This window comes from Macaca fascicularis, chromosome 12, assembly GCF_037993035.2.
Source record: "Macaca fascicularis isolate 582-1 chromosome 12, T2T-MFA8v1.1".
NCBI classification, from domain to species: domain Eukaryota; kingdom Metazoa; phylum Chordata; class Mammalia; order Primates; family Cercopithecidae; genus Macaca; species Macaca fascicularis.
The window spans coordinates 66988727-67008470 of record NC_088386.1 but is presented as its reverse complement, the minus strand read 5'-3'; the positions used below and the strand labels follow the sequence as shown (position 1 = coordinate 67008470).

Below are 19744 nucleotides of genomic sequence, written 5' to 3'. Positions count from 1 at the left end.
CTATGATTAAGCCAGGGGCGATGATATGTGACTGTAGTTCCAGCTATACTCAAGAGGCTGAGGGAGGAGGATCACTGGAGTGTAGGAGTTTGGGGCTACAGTGCACCATGATCATACCTGTGAAAAGCCACTGCACTCCAGCCTGGGCAATAAAGCAAGGCCTCATTTCTTGTTTTTTATCGTTTGTTTGGGGTTTTTTTGGGTTTTCTTTTTTGAGTCTCGCTCTGTTATCCAGGCTGGAGTGCAGGGGCATGCATTCACAACTCACTGCAACCTCCACCTCCCGGGTTCAAGCAATCTTCTGCCTTGGCCTCTGGAGTAGCTGGGATTATGGGTATGTGCCAGATGACCAGCTAATTTTTGTTTTTTTAGTACAGATGGGGTTTCATCATGTTGGCCAGGCTGGTCTCGAACTCCTAGCCTCACGTGATCTGCCTGCCTAGACCTCCCAAAGCGTGAGATTACAGGTGTGAGCCTCCGTACCTGGTCACAAGACCTCATTTCTAAACTAATTAAATAGCTGATTAACAGGATCAGGGATGGGAAAAGTGGACACCATGCAAGAAAAGATGGGCAAATTAAGCAGAGATAAAAATTCGAAAAAAAAGAAATACTAGAAATCAAAAAACACCATAAGAGAAATGAAGAATGCCTTTAACAGTCATCAGTAGACTGTATGCAGCCAAGGAAAGAATCAGTGAGTTTAAAGATAGGTCAACAGAAACTTCCCAAGCTGGGGAATAAAAGAGGAAAAAGAAAGAAAAAGTAGAACAGAATATTCAAGTACTATGGGAAAATTGGAGAAGGTATAAAACATCCACATAATGGGAATACCAGGAGGAAGAAAATGAGAGAAAAATAAGTATTTGAAGTAATAATGGCTGAGAATTTTCCAAAACTGACAGACACCAAGCCACAAATCTGGGAAGCATATTCAAACTGCAGAAATTCAAAAGTGAAGAGAAAATCTTGAAAGAAGCCAGATGAAAAAAAAGTACCTTAACTACATAGGGGGAATAATAAGAATTAACTTGGATTTCTCTTCAGAGACCGTAAGAGCAAGTAGAGAGAGAGATGTGAAATACCTGAAGTGTTCTGGTGGCTCACATCTGTAATCCTCAGCAGAGGCTGAGGTGGGAGGATTACTTGAGGTCAGGAATATGAGATCAGCCTGGGCAACACACCACGACTGAGACCCCTATCTCTAAAAAAAAGTGTTTTAAAAATAGCCACATGCCTATAGTCCTAGCTACTTGGGAGGCTGAGGTGGTCGGACTACTTTAGTCCAGGAGTTCAGGGTTACAGTGAGCTATGATTGTGCCACTGCATTCCAGCCTGGGAGACATAGTCAGATCCTCACTTTGTGGGGGGGGAAAAAAAGGCACAGATAGATTAAAAGTAAATGGCAAAAGATACAATGTGCAAACACTAAACAAAAGAAAGCTGGAGTAGCTATACTAATTTCAGACAAAGTCGAATTTGGCAAGGAAAATTACCAGGGATTAAGTGGGCATAAGATAATGAAAAAGGTGTCAATTCTCCAAGAAGGCATAACAATCTTTAATATATATGCATCTAACAACAGAGTATCAAAACACAATATGGCAAACACGGATAGAAATGCAAGGAGAAATAGATAAATCCACTCACTATGATAGAGATTTCAACACCCATCAGTAATGAACATCTCCAGCTGGCGGAAAGTTAGTAATTACGCATATACTTAAACTGCAAGGTACCATCAGTCAACTCGGTATCTCATCCAACGACAGCAGAATACACATTCTTCTCAAGCTTACACGAAACATTCACCAAGATAGACCACATTCTGAGCCATAAAAGATACCTTAACAAATTTAAAAGACTAGAACTAATATAAAGTATGTTCTCAGGTCACAGTTGTATTAAACCGCAAATCAATAAAACAATGATAACTGGAAAATCCCAATATATTTGGAGAGTGAACAACACATATCTAAATAACACACGGGTCAAAGAAATCTCAGGAGAAATTTAAATATATTTTGAACTAAATGAAAATGCATATACAACATATCAACATTTGTGGGATGCAACAAAAACAACGCTTAGAGGAAAAGGTATAGCAGTAAGTGCATATGCAGAAAAGGAGAAAGACTTAAAATCAGTAACCTAAGTTTCTACCTTAGGAAACTAGTACAAGAAGAGCAAATTAAAACCAAAGTAAGCAAAGAAATAACAAAACTTAGTCAGAAAGTAGTAAAATTGAAAACCAAAAATCAATAGAGAAAATCAACAAAACCAAAAGCTGTTTTTTTGAAAAGGTCAACAAAATTGATTACTAATATGAGAAATTAAAGAGTGGCTATCACTACCGATCTCATGGTCATTAAAACAATAATAAAGAAACATTATGAATAAGTGTAGGCTCACAAGTTTGGATAATTTAGATGAATTCCTTGAAAGACACAATCTATCAAAATTTACTCAAGGAGAATTAGATAACTTGAATAAGTCTGTATCTATTAAAGAAATGTAATCAATAATGAATAACCTACCAAAACAGAAAGTGCCAAGCCCAGATGCTTTCAATGGTTAATTCCACTAAGCATTTAAAGAATAACACAGCAGCAGTGATCAAGACAATGTGGTACTGACATAAGGATAGACATACAGATCAGTGGAATAGACTTGAACGTCCAGAAATAAATCCAAAAGTGTCTATGGTCAACTGATTTTTGACAAGTGTGGCAAGGCCTTGCAGTGAAGAAAGAAAAGTCTTTCTAATAAATGGTGCTGGGACAAATGTACAGCCACATGTTTAAAAAAAATGGAGTTGGATACCTACCTTATATCATATACTAAAATTAACTCCAAGTGGGATCAACCACCTAAATACGAGCTAAATATAAACCCTTTAGAAAAAAATCTAGGGGCAAATCTTCATAACCTCAAATTTTGCAATGGATTCTTAGATATGACACCAAAAGCATGAGTAATGAAAAAAATTTAGATAAATTGGACTTCATCAAAATTAACCTCTCTGTGGCTGGGCGCAGTGGCTCACACCTGTAATCCCACCACTTTGGGAGGCTGAGGCGGCTGGATCTCCTGAGGTTGGGAGTTCAAGACCAGCCTGACCAAATGCAGAAACCCAATCTCTACTAAAAATACAAAATCAGCCAGGCATGGTGGCACATGCCTGTAGTCCCAGCTATTCGGGAGGCTGAGGCAAGGGAATCACCTGAACCCGGGAGGTGGAGACTGCAGTGACCCGAGATCACACCATCGCACTCCAGCCTGGGCGACAAGGGTGAAACACTGTCTCAAAAAAAAAAAACAAACAAAATTAACCTCTCTGTGTTTCAAACAATAACATCAGGACAGTAAAAAGACAATCTACACAATGGGAGAAAGTATTTGTAAATCATATATCTGATAAGGGACTTGTATCTAAAATATGTAAGGATTTTTGTAAAAAAAAAAAAAATTTACAAATGGGCAAAATATCTAACCAAACATTTCTCCAAAGAATAACATACAAATGGCCAACATGCACAAGAAAAGATGCCTGACATCACTAGTCATCAGGAAAATGGAATCAAAACCACAGTGAGATGCTGTGTGTCACATATCAAGTGTTGACAAGAATGTGGAAAAATCAGAACCCTCATATACTGCTTATGGGAACATAAAATGGTACTACCACTTTAGAAAAGCGTATGGTAGTTCTTCCAACTATTAAACGCAGTTACAATATAACCTTATGACCTACCAATTCCATTCCTAGGTATAATCCAGAACTGAAAATAAGTGCCCACATAAAAACTTACGTGGAAATGTTTATAACAGCATTATTTATAATACCTAAAAGGTAGAAACACCAATGTCTAACAACTGATAAATGGATAAGTAATATGTGGTAACTGATACAATGCACTATTATTCAACTTTATAAAGGAATTCTGATGCATGTGACAACATGGATGAACCTTGAAAACACGCAAAGGGAAAAAGCCAGTCACAAAAGACCACATATTATGTGACTCCATTTATATGAAAAGTCCAGAATAGATGAATCTACAGACAGAAAACAGACTAGTGGTTGCTTAGGGCTGAGGGTAATGGTGGTATTGAAGTGATTGCTGAAAGGTACCTGGTTCTATTTTGAGGTGATGAAAATGCTCTAAAATTAACTGTGGTAGTGATTACATGCATCTGTGAATGTACTAAAAATTATTGAAATGTACACTTTAAATGGGTAAATAATATGGTATGTGAATTATATCCTAATAAAGCCTTTAAAAAGAAAATGCCCATTTTTTAAAAAATGCAAACTGATGTATGTTTAGAATATGCTTTAAAAGAGGTAATGCAAAAGGAAAAGTGGGTTAGATAAAGCAAATGTGGCAAATCTTGATAGTTTTTGAATCTGGGTAATGAACATATGGGGATACATTGTGGCTTTCCTTCCTCCCTCATGGTGGACAGTTGTGGATGAGGTTGACTGTTAAACATTTTGGATCTCTAAATACTAGGCTTTTGTTTGAAAAAATGTCTCTTAAAAAAAAAAAAAAAAAAGGCAAGTACTTCCAAAACACAATCCATCAATTCTCCAAAGCAGCATCTAATTATTTGGTTGGCAACTGAATTGCTTGACTGTGGTGTAAGTAGAATAAAATACTAAACAGTACTCTGAATACTACCTAAAAGGTAGAAACACTAATGTCTAACATTGGTGTTTAGACCAAAACTATAGTGCAGGCAAAACTATAGTTTTGCCTGCACTATAGTTTTGCTTTAAGTTGGTATTTACAAAAATGACACCTGCAACTTTAACAAGATTTAAAATTTACATGCATTTTTTACTCCCTACTCTTATTTTGGACCCATTTTTTCATTTTATTTCACTAGGCACTAATGTAGGCATGTGGTTCTATACGAATTAGTTAAGATCAACAGTGAGGTGAATTACAGCAAAATTATCAATAAAAAGTTACCTGCTGACACAGCGCCGATAATTGTCAAAATATATTCTTCCTCTCTCATAGGCTATAGGTGACCTGGAATGAGTTGTCCAAACATTCTTAAATTTAGTACTTTCCTAAAAGACACAAAGAATTTCCGTTTAGGAAAGAACCCTTAGGCTTCCACTGTGCACCAATTTTAAGTTGGATTTTAAGTTTTCAAAGCAATATAATTTCACCTATGTTATTCAAAAACATTATTTTGCATCCTTCCTCCACTCTGTCCTCATGTTTTGGCTTAATGAGGTGACCAACTATTAGAATAATTGTTCCCAGGTAAGACATAAGAAGCGTAAAACTAAAAACATCTGGTGGCCCTATTACCACCTATTGACTAATCTCCCAGATTCCGGGCTTGTATCCTCCTCCCCATCACATGTGACCCTATAAAGGGGGGGCCCAGCGCGTTAAAACCGCATCCCCTCAGGAGGCTCGGCCTCCAGGCGCCCGAGGCCCTCCGTCCCGCCCTGGCCGGCGGGCGGTCACCTGGCACACCAGCGCCCGCAGGATGCCCAGGTTGGTCCTCTGCACCACGCCTGCGTCGCGCGAGAAGCAGCCCAGCGCCCGGCGACTCAGCCGGCGGCACACGTTGGGCTTCCGGGTCGGGCCCATGGAGGCGCGGGCCGAGCCCCGGGTAGGCTGGGCCGCTGAGGGGCGCGCCCCACACTCCCGTGCTGGGCAGCCGCCGCTGCCTCCGAATTTCCAGGCCCAGACTTTCCCGGCGGGGCCCAGGAAAAGCTGACACGGGGAGGCGGGCAGGGGGCACCCGACGGCGGGGCGAGGGAAAGCAGAGCCTCTTGCACAGCCAGAGCACGGAGAGGAGGAAAGAAGTACTCCTTTTTCGATCTGCCCCTCCCAGGCTCTCTGGCCGCCAACAGTGCGACGCTCCGGTACGGCGCGACCGGCCGGAGCCGCTCTCTCACCGGGAAATGTAGTTCCCAGTGCCTCGTGAGGCAGCCCGGCTTCTCCCAGGAACTACAATTCCCGTCAGGCGGCTGGGAGCGAGGGCTTGCCCGGCCCCGCCTCTGCCCGCCGCGGCCCCGCCTCCTCCGGCCCGCGGAGGCTGCGCTGTCTAGCAGGCGCGCCGTTCTGGGCTGCGAGTGGCTCGCGGGGCAGATCCTTGGGGACGTGGTGCTCCCGCTTCCAGGTCTCCGCTGCGTGTGTGCGCCCTGCACTTAGGGATCCGTCCCTCACTGCCCTGGTACCCGCAAGCCTCTCGGCCCCTGACCTTCGCCCTGGGAGGTTCTGGCCAGGTGCCGGGAGGGACGCTGTGTCGAGGGCGATCCCCCCAAAGCAGCGTCCCGTGCTAAAGGTACGCCCCGCGGCTTTCCCTTCAGCCGCACGTTGGCTGAGAAGGACGGTAAACTGTGCTTTTGTATTAGGAAGATGCTGGCTTCCCATTCACTCTTAGTTTCACCCTCCAAACTGGGATTGAGTTACTCTTTCCCGGAGGCCAGTCCTTTGGTGGCCTGACGGGACTCTGGCTGGTTTTGCGATAATTGCTTCATTTTCTTTCCTCTCGCTTCCATTCTTTTTTCTTTATAGGGAATAAAATATGAAATGCTTACATTCTTATTGGACGGCCTAAGATATTCCTTGTCGATGTCTCTAAGTAAAAGATACACTTTAGCCTTGCCTGTGTGTTCAAAGTTCCCAGCACACTAAACTTTCAGCAAGCATGTACCACATGTGTCCATAAGTCCCTTAAGGGTGATGCTGCTGTATCTCCCACGTGGACTTGGGCATGCTGCCTCTTGTTCATAGGTGCTGACTGGCAGAGCAAAAAGTACAGTACAGCAGGGTCTCTTATCGCAGTTTTTCGTTCAGTGTCATTTTGTATAACTTGAGGAGAAAAAAATAATAAGAAGTTCCTACCGGGGCTACTATTTTTGTGGACCTTGCCCCTTCTCCCCACGTCTGCATGGGTTTTCACCAGGTGCCCCAGGGTACTGCCTGCCACATCTCAGTGCAGGCTGGGTGAATTGGCCTTGTCTGTTTTTCCTGTCTGAGTGTGGGTGTGAGTGCTCCCTGCGATGGAATGTCCTCGTGTCCAAGGGTTAGTTCCCACCTTGCACCCTGAGCTGAGTGGATAGGCTTCAGCCACCCTCAACCCTGAACTGGAATAATTGGGTAAATAACTATCTTACTTGTTTTTATTAATCTTCCTTAAATGTATGTATAGCTCCCATTTATTTCAATGTATAATATTAGAAGTGTTTTGGTTTTTATTTAGGAGTTTGGTGATGTTTTTGTGACCAGAAATATAGGAACTTAACTCTTGTTTATATAAATTGGCCTATGGTAAAATGGTTTTGTTATATGTCATTTTGCTTACAGTCAGTTTCCAAGAATCTGTTGATAACATTAGGTGAGTACTTACAGTACTGGGTGAGTGTGTTAGGTCACAGTTTAAGTGTTTAGTAAAAATTGGCCATATCTCTTTTTAATATTGCTGAATTTCCTTCAGGCCTCAAGCTTTTGCTGATTTTTCATGACTTATTTACAGCATACGGTAGAGTGCTTTGTATATTTTTAGAGAGTGCTACAATAGTTAATTTGGTAATTCATGAATGCAGCTGTCACTGAGACAACTGGAACCCTAAAAAGATAACTGGGTTTTCTTTGGCTTAAAGGAAATTCAAATCATTGCTGAATTGAATTCATCAACTCTCTCATTTCTTCTTCCTCTTTGCCCCCACTTGTTTGTCTTCTTTCCTGTGGCCTTTATTTCACCACTAAGTCATCACCAGAGTCATCCTGGATGCCTTGCTGTTCCTCACCCACAACCAAGTCCTTTAGATTCTCTTATCCATCTCATCTTCATTTCATCTAAGTAATTTAGGGCCTCACCATTTTTTATCACATTATTAAGTAGCCTTCTAATTTCTGCCTTACTTGTGACACAGGATTTTTTTTTTTTTTTTTTTTGACGTTGCTTTGCCAACCGGAGACCTCCGCAGCCAGAGACCTACCCAGGCCTTTCTTGGGCTGGCATTGCCACAGGAGGTGCCCTGCACAACTGGCCCACTGGGCCACTCCTGGCTTGCATGCAGGCATGGATCCTGTGGCCACCTGACTGTGGGCTCAGCCCCTGGCAGGAGAGGGTGTCTGAGCTAGCGAGTGCAGAGTTGTGTGGCGTCCAGCTGGTTGCTCCAAGTGCCGGCACAGGAGCTGGCTCCATGCACGGTTTGCGACTGGACCAGGCATGTCACAAGTGACTCCCACAGTGGACTCTGGAGTCCAGACTAGGGGAAGGTGGTGGTAACCAAATGGGTCAGAAGCCCCAGAGGTGGGTGTTACAGCATGCTAACAGCTCTTTTAGACCTGCCATCTGCAGCCTGATGAACAGGGGCGTGTTAACAGCCCTATCAGTCTTGTTACCCCACTCCAGCCCACGGCTCTGGGGCTGACCTGGCCACCTGCTCTGCTTCTTGTTGCATGGGGTGGCCACCAGGTGCTGCTGGTGGGGCAGAGAGCTACTGTGTTACTGTCTTCTTCCTACCCATGTTTGGTGGCATTCTGAGCTCTTGTCCCATGTCCAAGAATGAGATTACACTAACAGCTGGAGGGTGAGAAGAACAGAGAAGACTTTCATTGAGCAACTGAACAACTCTTGATGCAGGATTTTTGCTCTCAGCTAAGCTAGGTCTGAGTTTTTGTCTCACAACCAGGAAGAATTAGATGTGTGGACCCCAGAGAGTGAGTGGAGTAGAATTTATTTAGTGAAAGGAAAGCTCTCAGTAAAGAAAGGGGTCCTGAAAGCAGGTTGCTGGTTGCCCCCTTTACAGTTGAATACCTGGGCTTAACGTGCAAATTTCTGGAAGCTCCACCTCATCCTTCCAGTGTGCTTATGGGCCCTTAGTCTGAGCTACTCCATATTGATTATTTCCCTTACTGCGCATGTGTTAGGGAATGGAATTTTCTACTGTGGGCATGTTTAGGCAACCCCTCTGTGCAAGTTCCCTTATCTGCACTAAACATCTGGTGTAAGCACTTTTGAGGCAGGTCGTAGGTTCTTCATGGACCCTTCCCTTACTGTCTGCCTAAAGCAAGCTGGTTAACTCCTTTTATTCTCAGCCAAGGGGGGACGCAAGGGTGGTCCCCCACCCAAAGTAGGGTGGCCTCTTTGCCAGCATGGCTGGGTCTGGGGCTTTTATGGGCTCAGAATAGGGAAGTGCCAGGTGATTGATTTGTGAGTATGCAAAAGAGGCTAAAACAAAGGCACCACTCAAAGGTGGGCACAACAGTATGAAAAAACAAATGAGAGAAGGGTGGGTATCAATCAGAGGAAAGTGTGCCAAATGGGAAGAGAGGTTCTCGATCTGGTCCTTAGATTTATTCAGGACATGTAGCTAGGCTTTAAACTGTCTTCAGCTTAAAGGTCAGGTTTCACTGGGGACCCGCCCCCATCTGCCTAGGATTTGTCTGCCTCCTGCTGCTATCATTTGGGTACTTTTAATTCCAGCCCTCCTCCATACAGGTGCCAGAGTGATTTTCCTAAAGCACAACCTGTCACTTGCCTGTTGCATTGTTTCAGTGGCTGCAAACACCCATAGCAGAATTTCTTATATATTTATTTATTTTTATTACACTGTAAGTTCTGGGGTACATGTGTAGAATGTGCAGTTTTGTTACATAGGTATACACGTGCCATGGTGATTTGCTGCACCCATCAACCTGTCACCTACATTAGGTATTTCTCCTAATGCTATCCCTCCCCTAGTCCCTAGACAGGCCCCTTTTTTGTTGCTGTTTTTGTTTTTAGTTTTTGAGATGGAGTCTTGCTCTGTCGCCCAGGCTGGAGTACAGTGAGGCGATCTCAGCTCACTGCAGTCTCCACCTCCCAGGTTCAAGTGATTCTCCTGCCTCAGCCTCCCCGGTTGCTGGGATTGCAGGTGTGCACCACCACACTTGGCTAATTTTAATATTTTTAGTAAAGACGGGGTTTTGCCATGTTGACCAGGCTGGTCATGAACTCCTGACCTCAGATGATCCCCCCAGCTTTGCCTCCCAAAGTGCTGGGATTACAGGCATAAGCTACCACTCCTGGCCCATAGCAGAATTTCTTTCTCTTTTTTTTTTTTGAGATGGAGTTTTTTGCTCTTGTTACCCAGACTGGAGTGCAATGGCATGATCTCAGCTCACTGCAACCTCTGCTTCCCGGGTTAAAGTGATTCTCCTGTCTCAGCCTCCCAAGTAGCTGGGATTACAGGCGCATACCACCACACCCGGTTAATTTTTGTATTTTTAGTAGAGATGGGGTTTCATCATATTGGTCGGGCTGGTCTCAAACTCCTGACCTCAGGTGATCCGCCCGCCTCTGCCTCCCAAAGTACTGGGATTACAGGCATGAGCCACCACACCCAGCCGAGCAGTATTTCTTATACCCAAATAAGATACTCAGGATCTTCCATTGTTAACTTAAAACCTTTTTTAGTATGTCACATATATGCAAAGATAAAACTAGGTATAAACTCTTCGTGTTGTCTCTTTCTTTTTTTTTTTCTTTTTAATTTGTGTGTGTATGTGTTGTATCTTTTATACACCGATAACACCCAAACATCTACAAGGTAAATGAAACAAAGCTATAAAACCAGTAAATTCAAATGATTGTGAGCAATGAGACTTTAGTTGGACCTAGAAAGCTCTAATCATGAATGTCCTCTGTGGCGTACCTTCCTTAAAGAAAGGTCTGTCCATGTTGCTCTTGTGTTGAGAGATTACTTGATGCCTTCACCTCTTTTCTTTATTTAAATCACCACAAAACCTTCCTTTGTTCAATATGTCATGGCTTCATTTGTCCTTCACTTGACAAACAACATTATTTACATATAGTAGTCCCCATTTCATTCTCGTTAACATGCACCAATGACAAACAGCACCACTTGTTTAGCAATACACTCCTAAACACACATGTGTGAATTCAAATCTTGTGACAGCACTCAATTAAAAAGTGCTCATTCAGATGATCCAGTGTCCTTTTGTTAATATTCTTTTTTTAAAAGATTTTTATCAAATTGAAAATGAAAGGTTTCTCCTACAGAAATCTCATAGCCTTGAAGATATGTGTACAAAATCCCTAGGGGTTCACATAAGGTATACCTTATAGTACAAAATCTGAATCTCTTTGGGTAGAGTAGCGGGCACTTCATTATCTTCCCACATTTTCATGATCTTGCCCATATTTTCAGCTTCATTTCTTTGGCCATCCCTCATGTTTGCTTTTGTGGTTCTGACATGTTTGCCGACTTTCTCAAGCCCATGTGCCTTTATATTTGAGATTTTTTTTTTTTTTTTTTATCTGAAGCTTCCTTTCCTCTCCTCTTATCAGTTTATCTCAAGACTCATCCCAGGTATCCGAGCTCCACTGAGACCCTTCCCCTAACTCCTCCAGCTTACTTAGTAGCCTTTTCTGTGCTTCCATGTTACTGTCTACACTGTTGTGGCACTATATTAGAATTGTCATTTGTCTGTCTTCCCAACTAACCTGGGCAGAAACTGAGTAGTAATATAATTCTCCCTGCTTTACACTACCTAAAATGTGGTTAATGCATATGTATGTTGAATGAATGAATGGACTATAAAAAACAGTATGTTTGTATAGAATCTATTATCAGCAGCTAAGTATCTTTTTTTTTTTTTTTTTTTTTTTTTACTTTATTTTATTTTCTTGGGAATAAATCTCAAAGGCTGGTCCTGAACTCCTGGGCTTAAGCAATCATCCTGCCTCAGCCTTCCGAGTAGCTGGGATGTATAGTGGGATTATAGGCATATACCACAATACCTGGCAATAGCAGCTACTTTTAGCTTAGATGCAGTTATAGTCTCCACTTATTCTTTGAATCAGTAGGAAGTCACAATATTATTAAATAACTTTCAAAAAACCTTAAATCCTTAAGACTTCTACCTATAAAGTAGATATTTTCCATTTGTTGAAGGTAAAATGGCATAAATAGATACAGTTTTATGACTGGAAAATGACTTCTCTTGGTTTTGGGCATAGAACAAATATTGGTTCTTCTTTTTTTTTTTCTATTCTTTGTCTGTGTTATGTTTACAGAATACTTAACCATCCTAGTCATGATATTTTAAAGACAAGAAAGAAGAAATACTAATTCAAAAGTTAATAAAATGCTTTTTGTTCATATACTTTGTTTAAAGAAGCGTAATATAACTGAATAAATGTATAAAATACTCAGGTTATTAAACTTGAACATTTATTCAGAGACAAATTTTAACCAAGCTATAGGAAGTCATTTATTCAACATGTTTTTGTTTTTCATCCATAATGTGCAGGAAAAAAATTTTGGCTTAGCGTATAGCTGTAAACAGGATAGACAAGGTCCCTACATGTGGGAGGAGATAGACAATAAATAAATAGATGAAAAAAATAAGATTTTCAGGTAGCGATAAGTGCTGTGAAGAAAATAAAACAGGGTGATGTGCTGGAGGGTGGTTGAACACCCTGCTTTAGCCAGAGTGGAAGAGAATACTTGTAAGCTGAGCCCTGAATGATGAGGAGGAGCTGATCTGCAACAGTCCAGAGTAGTAGTCCAGGCAAAGGGATGCTTGAGTTCAGGATCCCTAAGGCTTATAATAAGAAGTCAAAAACTCTCAGAAGGCCAGTGTGACTCTTTAGTGTGCAGGAGGGAGGTAAATTTGGAGCAGTCGAATGGGACCAAGACATGTCAAGCTTTGTAGGCCATGGTATGGAATTTTGGATTTTATTCTGTTATGATAGGAGGCTTTGAAGAGGGGAGTGACGTGATCTATTTTGTGTTACAAAAAGGTCATTATGGCTATAGAGTGGAAAAAATATTGTGGAGGGCAAGAATAGTTAGAAGGAGACAGGTGGCTATTGTGTTCATCCAGGTAAGAGATTATAGTGTTTTGGACTAGAGTGGTAACAGGAGAGATGGAAAGAAGTGAACAAGATTCAAGATAAATTTTGGAAGTAGAGTTGACAGGACTTCTGATATAGTGGATATTAAGGATGAGGAAAAGAAAAGAATCAAGTGAAATCCTAATAAAACAGAAACACAATAAAAATTCCCAAACTCCTCAAAACAAATTGGAAACATGATGTGATGCCAAAGAAACAATGCCTGGATTTTATTAAAGGTGTACATCAGCATTATACATTAGTGCTAAGGAATGTTAGGATTTGTTATGTGGCTAGGGCATGTGGGAAAGGGGAATAAAATCGGATCCCAAAAGTACGTAGGGGTCAGACCATGTGGAACTATGGAAATGTGATGAAAAACCATTAGAGTGATATGACATTCTTTTTAAACAGATACTTGGCTGCAGCATCAAGAACAAGGGTAAAATATGAGAGACCACTTAGCAGGTAATTGTAGTAGTCCAGGTGCAAGTCACTTTTGGAAATTTATTTTGAAGTTATTGAACCTTTTGACCACAAGTTTGGTTCTTATGTTTTCTTTCCTCTCTATATTTTAATGATGTGTGTCTGAACACACAGTGTATTAATGCATATACGAAGTTTTCAGAAAGATTTAGGTTTAAAGGATTGATAGTAAAGCTTGCAGACTCACCCTCTTATTTTAAACAATATTTATTCAAAAGAATATCAATCCTTTTATGCTATGTTACAGATAACATAGCATAATATACAAATAACAGTTATAAAATGAACACCCGTATACTTATCATCAACTTAAAAAGAAACAGAATATTACCTAAAACTTTGACATCTCTTATGTGCCCTGCTGGTTCCCAGATCCCTCTTTCTTCTTTAGATAAATAAAAAATTGTTTTAAATGTTTTTGAACATCATTCAAATGTGTACTCTTCTATAGCTTGTCTGTATTTTTCTCAACATTACATTTTACGATGTTCATTCATTTTTACTACTGTATTGTATTTCCTTGTATGAATTTGTTATAATTAATTTATCCCCTTTCTACTAGCTAGGCTTTTTGTTTCTTTCAGGTTTTTTGTTTTTCTTTCTGTGTTTTTTGAAATAGAATCTCACTCTGTTGCCCAGGCTGGAGTACAGTGGCGCAATCTCAGCTCACTGCAACCTCTGCCTTCTGGGTTCAAGCAATTCTCCTGCCTCAGCCTCCCGAGTTGCTGGGATTACTAGTGCCTGCCACCATGCCTGGCTAATTTTTATATTTTTAGGAGACATGAGGTTTCACTATGTTGGCTAGGCTGGTCTCGAACACCTGACCTCATGATCCGCCTGCCTCGGCCCCCCAAAGTGCTGGGATTACAGACGTGAGGCACCGTGCCTGGCCTCTTTCGGGTTTTTTATTTCTAGAAAAGTGCTGTTATAGACATTCTTATCCCTGTCTCCTGGCACACATGTTAAAGAATGCATTAGTTTTCTTTTGCTGTGTAACAAATTACTACAGTTTTAGTAACTTAAATTAACACCCATTAATTACCTCAAAGTCCTTTAGAAGTCCTAAAACAGCATAGCCTAATTCTCTGCTCAGGATCTCACCAGGCTGAAATTGTGGTGTCAGCCTGGGCTGTGGTCTCATCTGCGACTCACAGTCCTGTTCTACCCTCACTGGATATTGACACAATTCCATTCCTAGCAGCTATAGGACTGAAGCCCTCAGCTCTGAGACTAATGTATAACTATTCCCTGCCACATGGCCCTTTTCACAACCTGGCAGTCTGCTTCTTCAAGGCAAATAAGAGAATGTCTCTCTGGCCTCCTCTGCTAAGATGAGGTCTTACATAAAAGTAACCTATGAAGGAGATGACTGTCCATCATTTTCACAGGTCCCATCCACACTGGTGGACTATGCAGAGGATGAGGGGTTGAGTATCTTGGGGACTGTGCTATAATTCTGCTGCCACAAAGAGTTGCTCCAGAGTATATACCTAGGTACTTAATTGCTGAATTATGTGGTATATGCATTGTATTAGTCCGTTCTCACACTGCTAATAAAGATGCCTGAGACTGGGTAATTTATAAAGGGAAGAGGTTTAATTGACTCACAATTCCTCATGGCTGGGGAGGCCTCAGGAAATTTACAGTCATGGCAGAAGGAGAAGCAAACATGTCCAGAAGCAGCAAGAAGTGCAGAGCAAAGTGGAGGAAAAGCCTTTTATAAAACCATCAGATCTCGTGAGAGCACACTCACTATCATGAGAACAGCATGAGGGTAACCACCCCCATGATTCAGTTACCTCCCACTGGGTCCCTCCCACTGTGTCCCTCCCACAACATGTGGAGATTATGGGAACTACAATTCAAGATGAGATTTGGGTGGGGACACAGCCAAACCATATTCTGCCCCTGGCCCCTCCCAGAGCTCATGTCCTCACATTTCAAAACACAATTATGTCCTTCCAACTGTCCCCCAAAGTCTTATTCCAGCATTTACTCAAAAATGTAAGTCCAACATCTCATCTGAGACAAGGCAAGTCCCTTATGCCTATGAGCCTGTAAAATCAAAAGCAAGCTATTTATTTCCTAGATACAATGGGGGTACAGGCATTGGGTAAATACACCTAATCCAAATGGGAGAAATTGGCCAAAACAAAGGGGCTACAAGCCCTATGCAAGTCTGAAATCCAATAGAGCAGTCATTAAACCTTAAAGTTCCAAAATGATCTCCTTTGACTCCATGTCTCATATCCAGGGCATGCTGATACAAGAGGTGGGCTCCTATGGCCTTGGGCAGCTCTACACCTGTGGCTTTGCAGGGCACAGCTTCTGTCCTGGCTGCTTTCATGGGCTGGTGTTGAGTGTCTGAGGCTTTTCCAGGCACACGGTGCAAGCTGTCGGTGGATCTACCATTCTGGGGTCTGGAGGACGGGGGCCCTCTTCTCACATTTCCACTAGGCAGTGCCCCAGTAGGGACTCTGTGTGGGGGCTCCATCCCACATTTCCCTTCAACACTGCCATAGCAGAGGTTCTCCATGAGGGCTCCACCCATGCAGCAAACTTCCGCTTGGACATCCAGACATTTCTATACTTCTTCTGAAATCTAGGCAGAGGTTCCCCAAACTCAATTCTTGACTTCTGTTCACCCACAGGCCCAATACCATCTGGAAGCTGCCAAGGCTTGGGGCTTGCCCCCTCTGAAGCCATGGCCTGAGCTGTGCCTTGGCCCCTTTTAGCCACAGTTGGAGCAGCTGGGGTGCAGGGCACCAAGTCCTGAGGCTGCACACAGTAGGGGGTCCCTGCACCCAGCCCCAGAAACCATTTTTCCCTGCTAGACCTCTGGGCCTGTGATGGGAGGGGCTGCCTCAAAATTCTCTGACATGCCCTGGAGACATTTTCCCCATTGTCTTGGTGATTAGCATTTGGCTCTTCGTTACTTATGCAAATTTCTGCAGCTGGCTTGAATTTCTCCCCAGAATATGGGTTTTTCATTTCTACTGCATTATCAGGCTGCACATTTTTCAAACTTTTATGCTCTGCTTCCTCTTGAGCACTTTGCTGCTTAGAAATTTCTTTCTACAGATACCCTAAATCATCTCTTTCAAAAGTTCAAAGTTCCACAGATCTCTAGGGCGGGGGCAAAATGCCTCCAGTATCTTTGTATAGCAAGAATGACTTTTAGCCCAGTTCCCAACAAGTTCCTCATTTCCATCTGAGACGACCTCAGGTAGGACTTTATTGTCCATATCACTATCAATATTTTGGTCAAAGCCATTCAGCAGGTCTGTAGGAAGTTCCAAACTTTCCCACATCTTCCTGTCTTCTGAGCCCTACACGTCTCTAGGAAGTTCCAAACTTTCTCACATTTTCCTGTCTTTTGAGCCCTCCAAACAGTTCCACCCTTTGCCTGTTACCCAATTCTTTTTTTTTTTTTTTTTTTTGAGACGAAGTCTCACTCTGTTGCCCAGGCTGGAGTGCAGTGGCCGGATCTCAGTTCACTGCAAGCTCCGCCTCCCGGGTTCATGCCATTCTCCTGCCTCAGCCTCCCGTGTAGCTGGGACTACAGGCGCCCGCCACCGCGCCCGGCTAGTTTTTTGTATTTTTAGTAGAGATGGGGTTTCACCATGTCAGCCAGGATGGTCTCGATCTCCTGACCTCGTGATCCACCCATCTCGGCCTCCCAAAGTGCTGGGATTACAGGCTTGAGCCACCGCGCCTGGCCCTGTTACCCAATTTTATTACTTCCACATTTTTGGGTATCTTTATAGCAGCACCCCATTCCTGGTACCAATTCACTATATTAGTCTGTTCTCATGCTACTGTTCTCATAGTACAGTTCTCATGCTACAGTTCTCATACCTGAGACTGGGTAATTTATAAAGGGAAGAGGTTTAATTGTCTCACAGTTCCACATGACTCAAGAGGCTTCAAGAAACTTACAATCAGAAGGGGAAGCAAACATGTCCTTCTTCACATGGCAGCAGCAAGGAGACATGCTGAGTGAAGCAGGGGAGAAGTCCCTTATAAACCCTCAGATCTCATGAGAACTCACTATCATGAGATCAGCATGAGTATAACCACCCCCCATAATTCAGTTACCTCCCACTGGGTCCCTCCCATGACATGTGGAGATTATGGGAACCACAATTCAAGATGAGATGTGGTTGAGGACACAGCCAAACCATATCACGCACCTTCAGCTTTATTAGGTGATACCATGTTGACTCTATATGTCATTATAGTAATTTCTATCCTATTAGCTGACTTCCCATTACTTTACATCCTTGCCTGCATTTGTATTGTCAGACTTAAGTTTTTGGCAATGTGGTGAATGTAAGACTCTATCATGTTATGATTTTTAATGCATTTTCCGTATTATAAATACAGTTGAGCATCTTTTTTAATGTTACTAGGCATTCCTTTTTTCATTCTTGTGCAAAGCCTGATCTTGACTTTTGCCCATTTTCTATTAGATTGTGTGTCTTTTTCTTCTTAATGTTTACAATGTTTCTGCATGTTGGCCAGGTGTGGTGGCTCACACCTGTAATCCCAGCACTTTGTGAGGCCAAGGTGGGTGGATCACGAGACCAGGAGATCGAGACCATCCTGGCTAACACAGTGAAACCCTGTCTCTACTAAAAATACAAAAAATTAGCTGGGCGTGGTGGCAGGCGTCTGTAGTCCCAGCTACTCTGGAGGCTGAGGCAGGAGAATGGTGTGAACCCGGGAGGCAGAGGTTGCAGTGAGCCGAGATCGCGTCACTGCATTCCAGCCTGGGCAACAGAGCAAGACTCTGTCTCAAAAAAAAAAAGAATGTTTCGAATGTTTCTGCATGTTTCTCCATACCAATCCTTCATCATAATATGTGTTACAAATATCTTCTCCCAATTTGTGGCTTATTTGATACTATATCAAAAAAGAAGCTCACATTAAATGTGGTAAAAGTAATTAGTATTTCCTTTTATGGTTATAATTTTACTCTTGTTTAAGAATTGCTTAACTTGAGGTTATAAAGATATCCTCTTCTTCTTTTTCTAGGTTTTAAAGTTTTAACTTTCCCACTTAAGTCTTCAATCAGTAATGAAATTGATTTGAGATATGGTATAAATTAGAGATCCTTTCATTATTATTATTTTTTAAATATGAATAATCACTTGTTCCAGACCCACTTATTGAATAGTCCCTTCATTTCTTCACAGATCTGCGGTGCTAGTTCTGTTGTAGATAAGTTACCTATCTGGTCAAGTCTATTTCTATGCTCTGTTTTCTGTTCTATTATCCTATTTTTCTTTCCCCAGTGGTGATAAGTCACCACTTATTCACTGCGGTTTTATCATAAGGCTTGAGAGCTGGTAGGGGAAGTGTTCCATCTTACTCCTCTTCTTTAGGAGTGTCTTATTTCTTTTTTGCCATTGGCACTTTCATATACCTTTTAAAATCAGCTTGGGCTTCCCCAAAACCTTATTGAAATTTTGATTGGGATGGCATTAAATCTGTGTATCAGTTTGAAGAGAACTGACATCTTTACCATATCAAATAATCCTATCTATGAAGACTATAGAGTCTTTCCTCAGATTACTAGGGAGTTTGGTTCCAGGATGCCCCATATAGCAAAATCCACAAATCCTCAAGTCTTTCAATTGACCCTGTGGAACCCAAGTATATGAAAAGTTGGCCCTCCTTATATGCAGATTTCACATCCCCCAAATACTGTATTTCCAATCCGAGTTTGGTTAAAAAAATCCTCATATAAGTGGACCCATGAAGTTTAAACCCATTGTATTCAAGAGTCACTATGTAACTCTCCATTTATTTAGTTAGATCTTCATGAGTGGCTTAGTGAAGTTTTATAATTTTTTCTTTAAAGGACTTGCATATTTTACAACTTCCTAAGTATATTATATTTTTCATCATTGTTATAAATATGTGTTTGTGTGTGTATATATGTGTGTATGTATTTTTTTTAGAAGTAGGGTCTCACTGTGCTGCCCAGGCTGGAGGGCAGTGGCTATTCACAGGTGTGATCATCATGCATTACGATCTCAAACTCCTAGGCTCAAGTGATCCTCCTGCCTCGGCCTCCTGAGTAGCTGGGACTACAAGTGGTACCACTGTGTCCTGCTAAATAGTATATTTTAAAATTAGGTTTTCTAACTGTATGTTTGCTAGTATATGAAAATATAATTGTCTATTTGTATATTGATCTTTTATTTGGCAATCTTGCCAAACTTTCCGTTTAATAGTAATAATTGTCATTTGTAGGGTTTAGGGGATTTTTTTCTGTGTAGATAATCATATCCTTAGGAAATTGTGACAGTTTGTTACTTCCTCCTCTACCTTTTACTTTTTATTTTTCTTTCCTTTCTTACTG

At 41.9% G+C, this 19744-nt stretch overlaps 2 protein-coding genes across 9 annotated transcripts in view; one reads left to right on the top strand and one right to left on the bottom strand.

Annotated features, from left to right (window-relative positions):
* DCAF17 (DDB1 and CUL4 associated factor 17) overlaps window positions 1–5985 on the bottom strand; it is a 57050-nt gene extending 51065 nt beyond the window's left edge. For 4 of the 8 annotated variants that reach the window (XR_012421214.1, XM_045368285.2, XM_045368286.2 and 1 more), the window contains exons 1-2: window positions 5493–5872; window positions 4980–5083 (exon numbers count right to left, since the gene is read on the bottom strand). Coding sequence is in view for 3 of the 8 variants with exons in the window: in XM_045368285.2 (XP_045224220.2) it covers window positions 4980–5083; window positions 5493–5618 (230 nt within the window). In the remaining 5 variants the exon portion in view is untranslated. Of the gene's footprint in view, window positions 1–4979; window positions 5084–5185; window positions 5873–5929 lie in introns of those variants that run through there. The other 4 variants (XM_045368289.3, XM_074009435.1, XM_074009437.1 and 1 more) reach the window with 2 other exon arrangements.
* Window positions 5986–6076: 91 nt separating this feature from the next.
* METTL8 (methyltransferase 8, tRNA N3-cytidine) overlaps window positions 6077–19744 on the top strand; it is a 102137-nt gene continuing 88469 nt past the window's right edge. The window contains 1 exon segment of the mRNA XM_045368290.3: window positions 6077–6318. The gene's annotated coding sequence lies outside the window, so the exon portion shown is untranslated.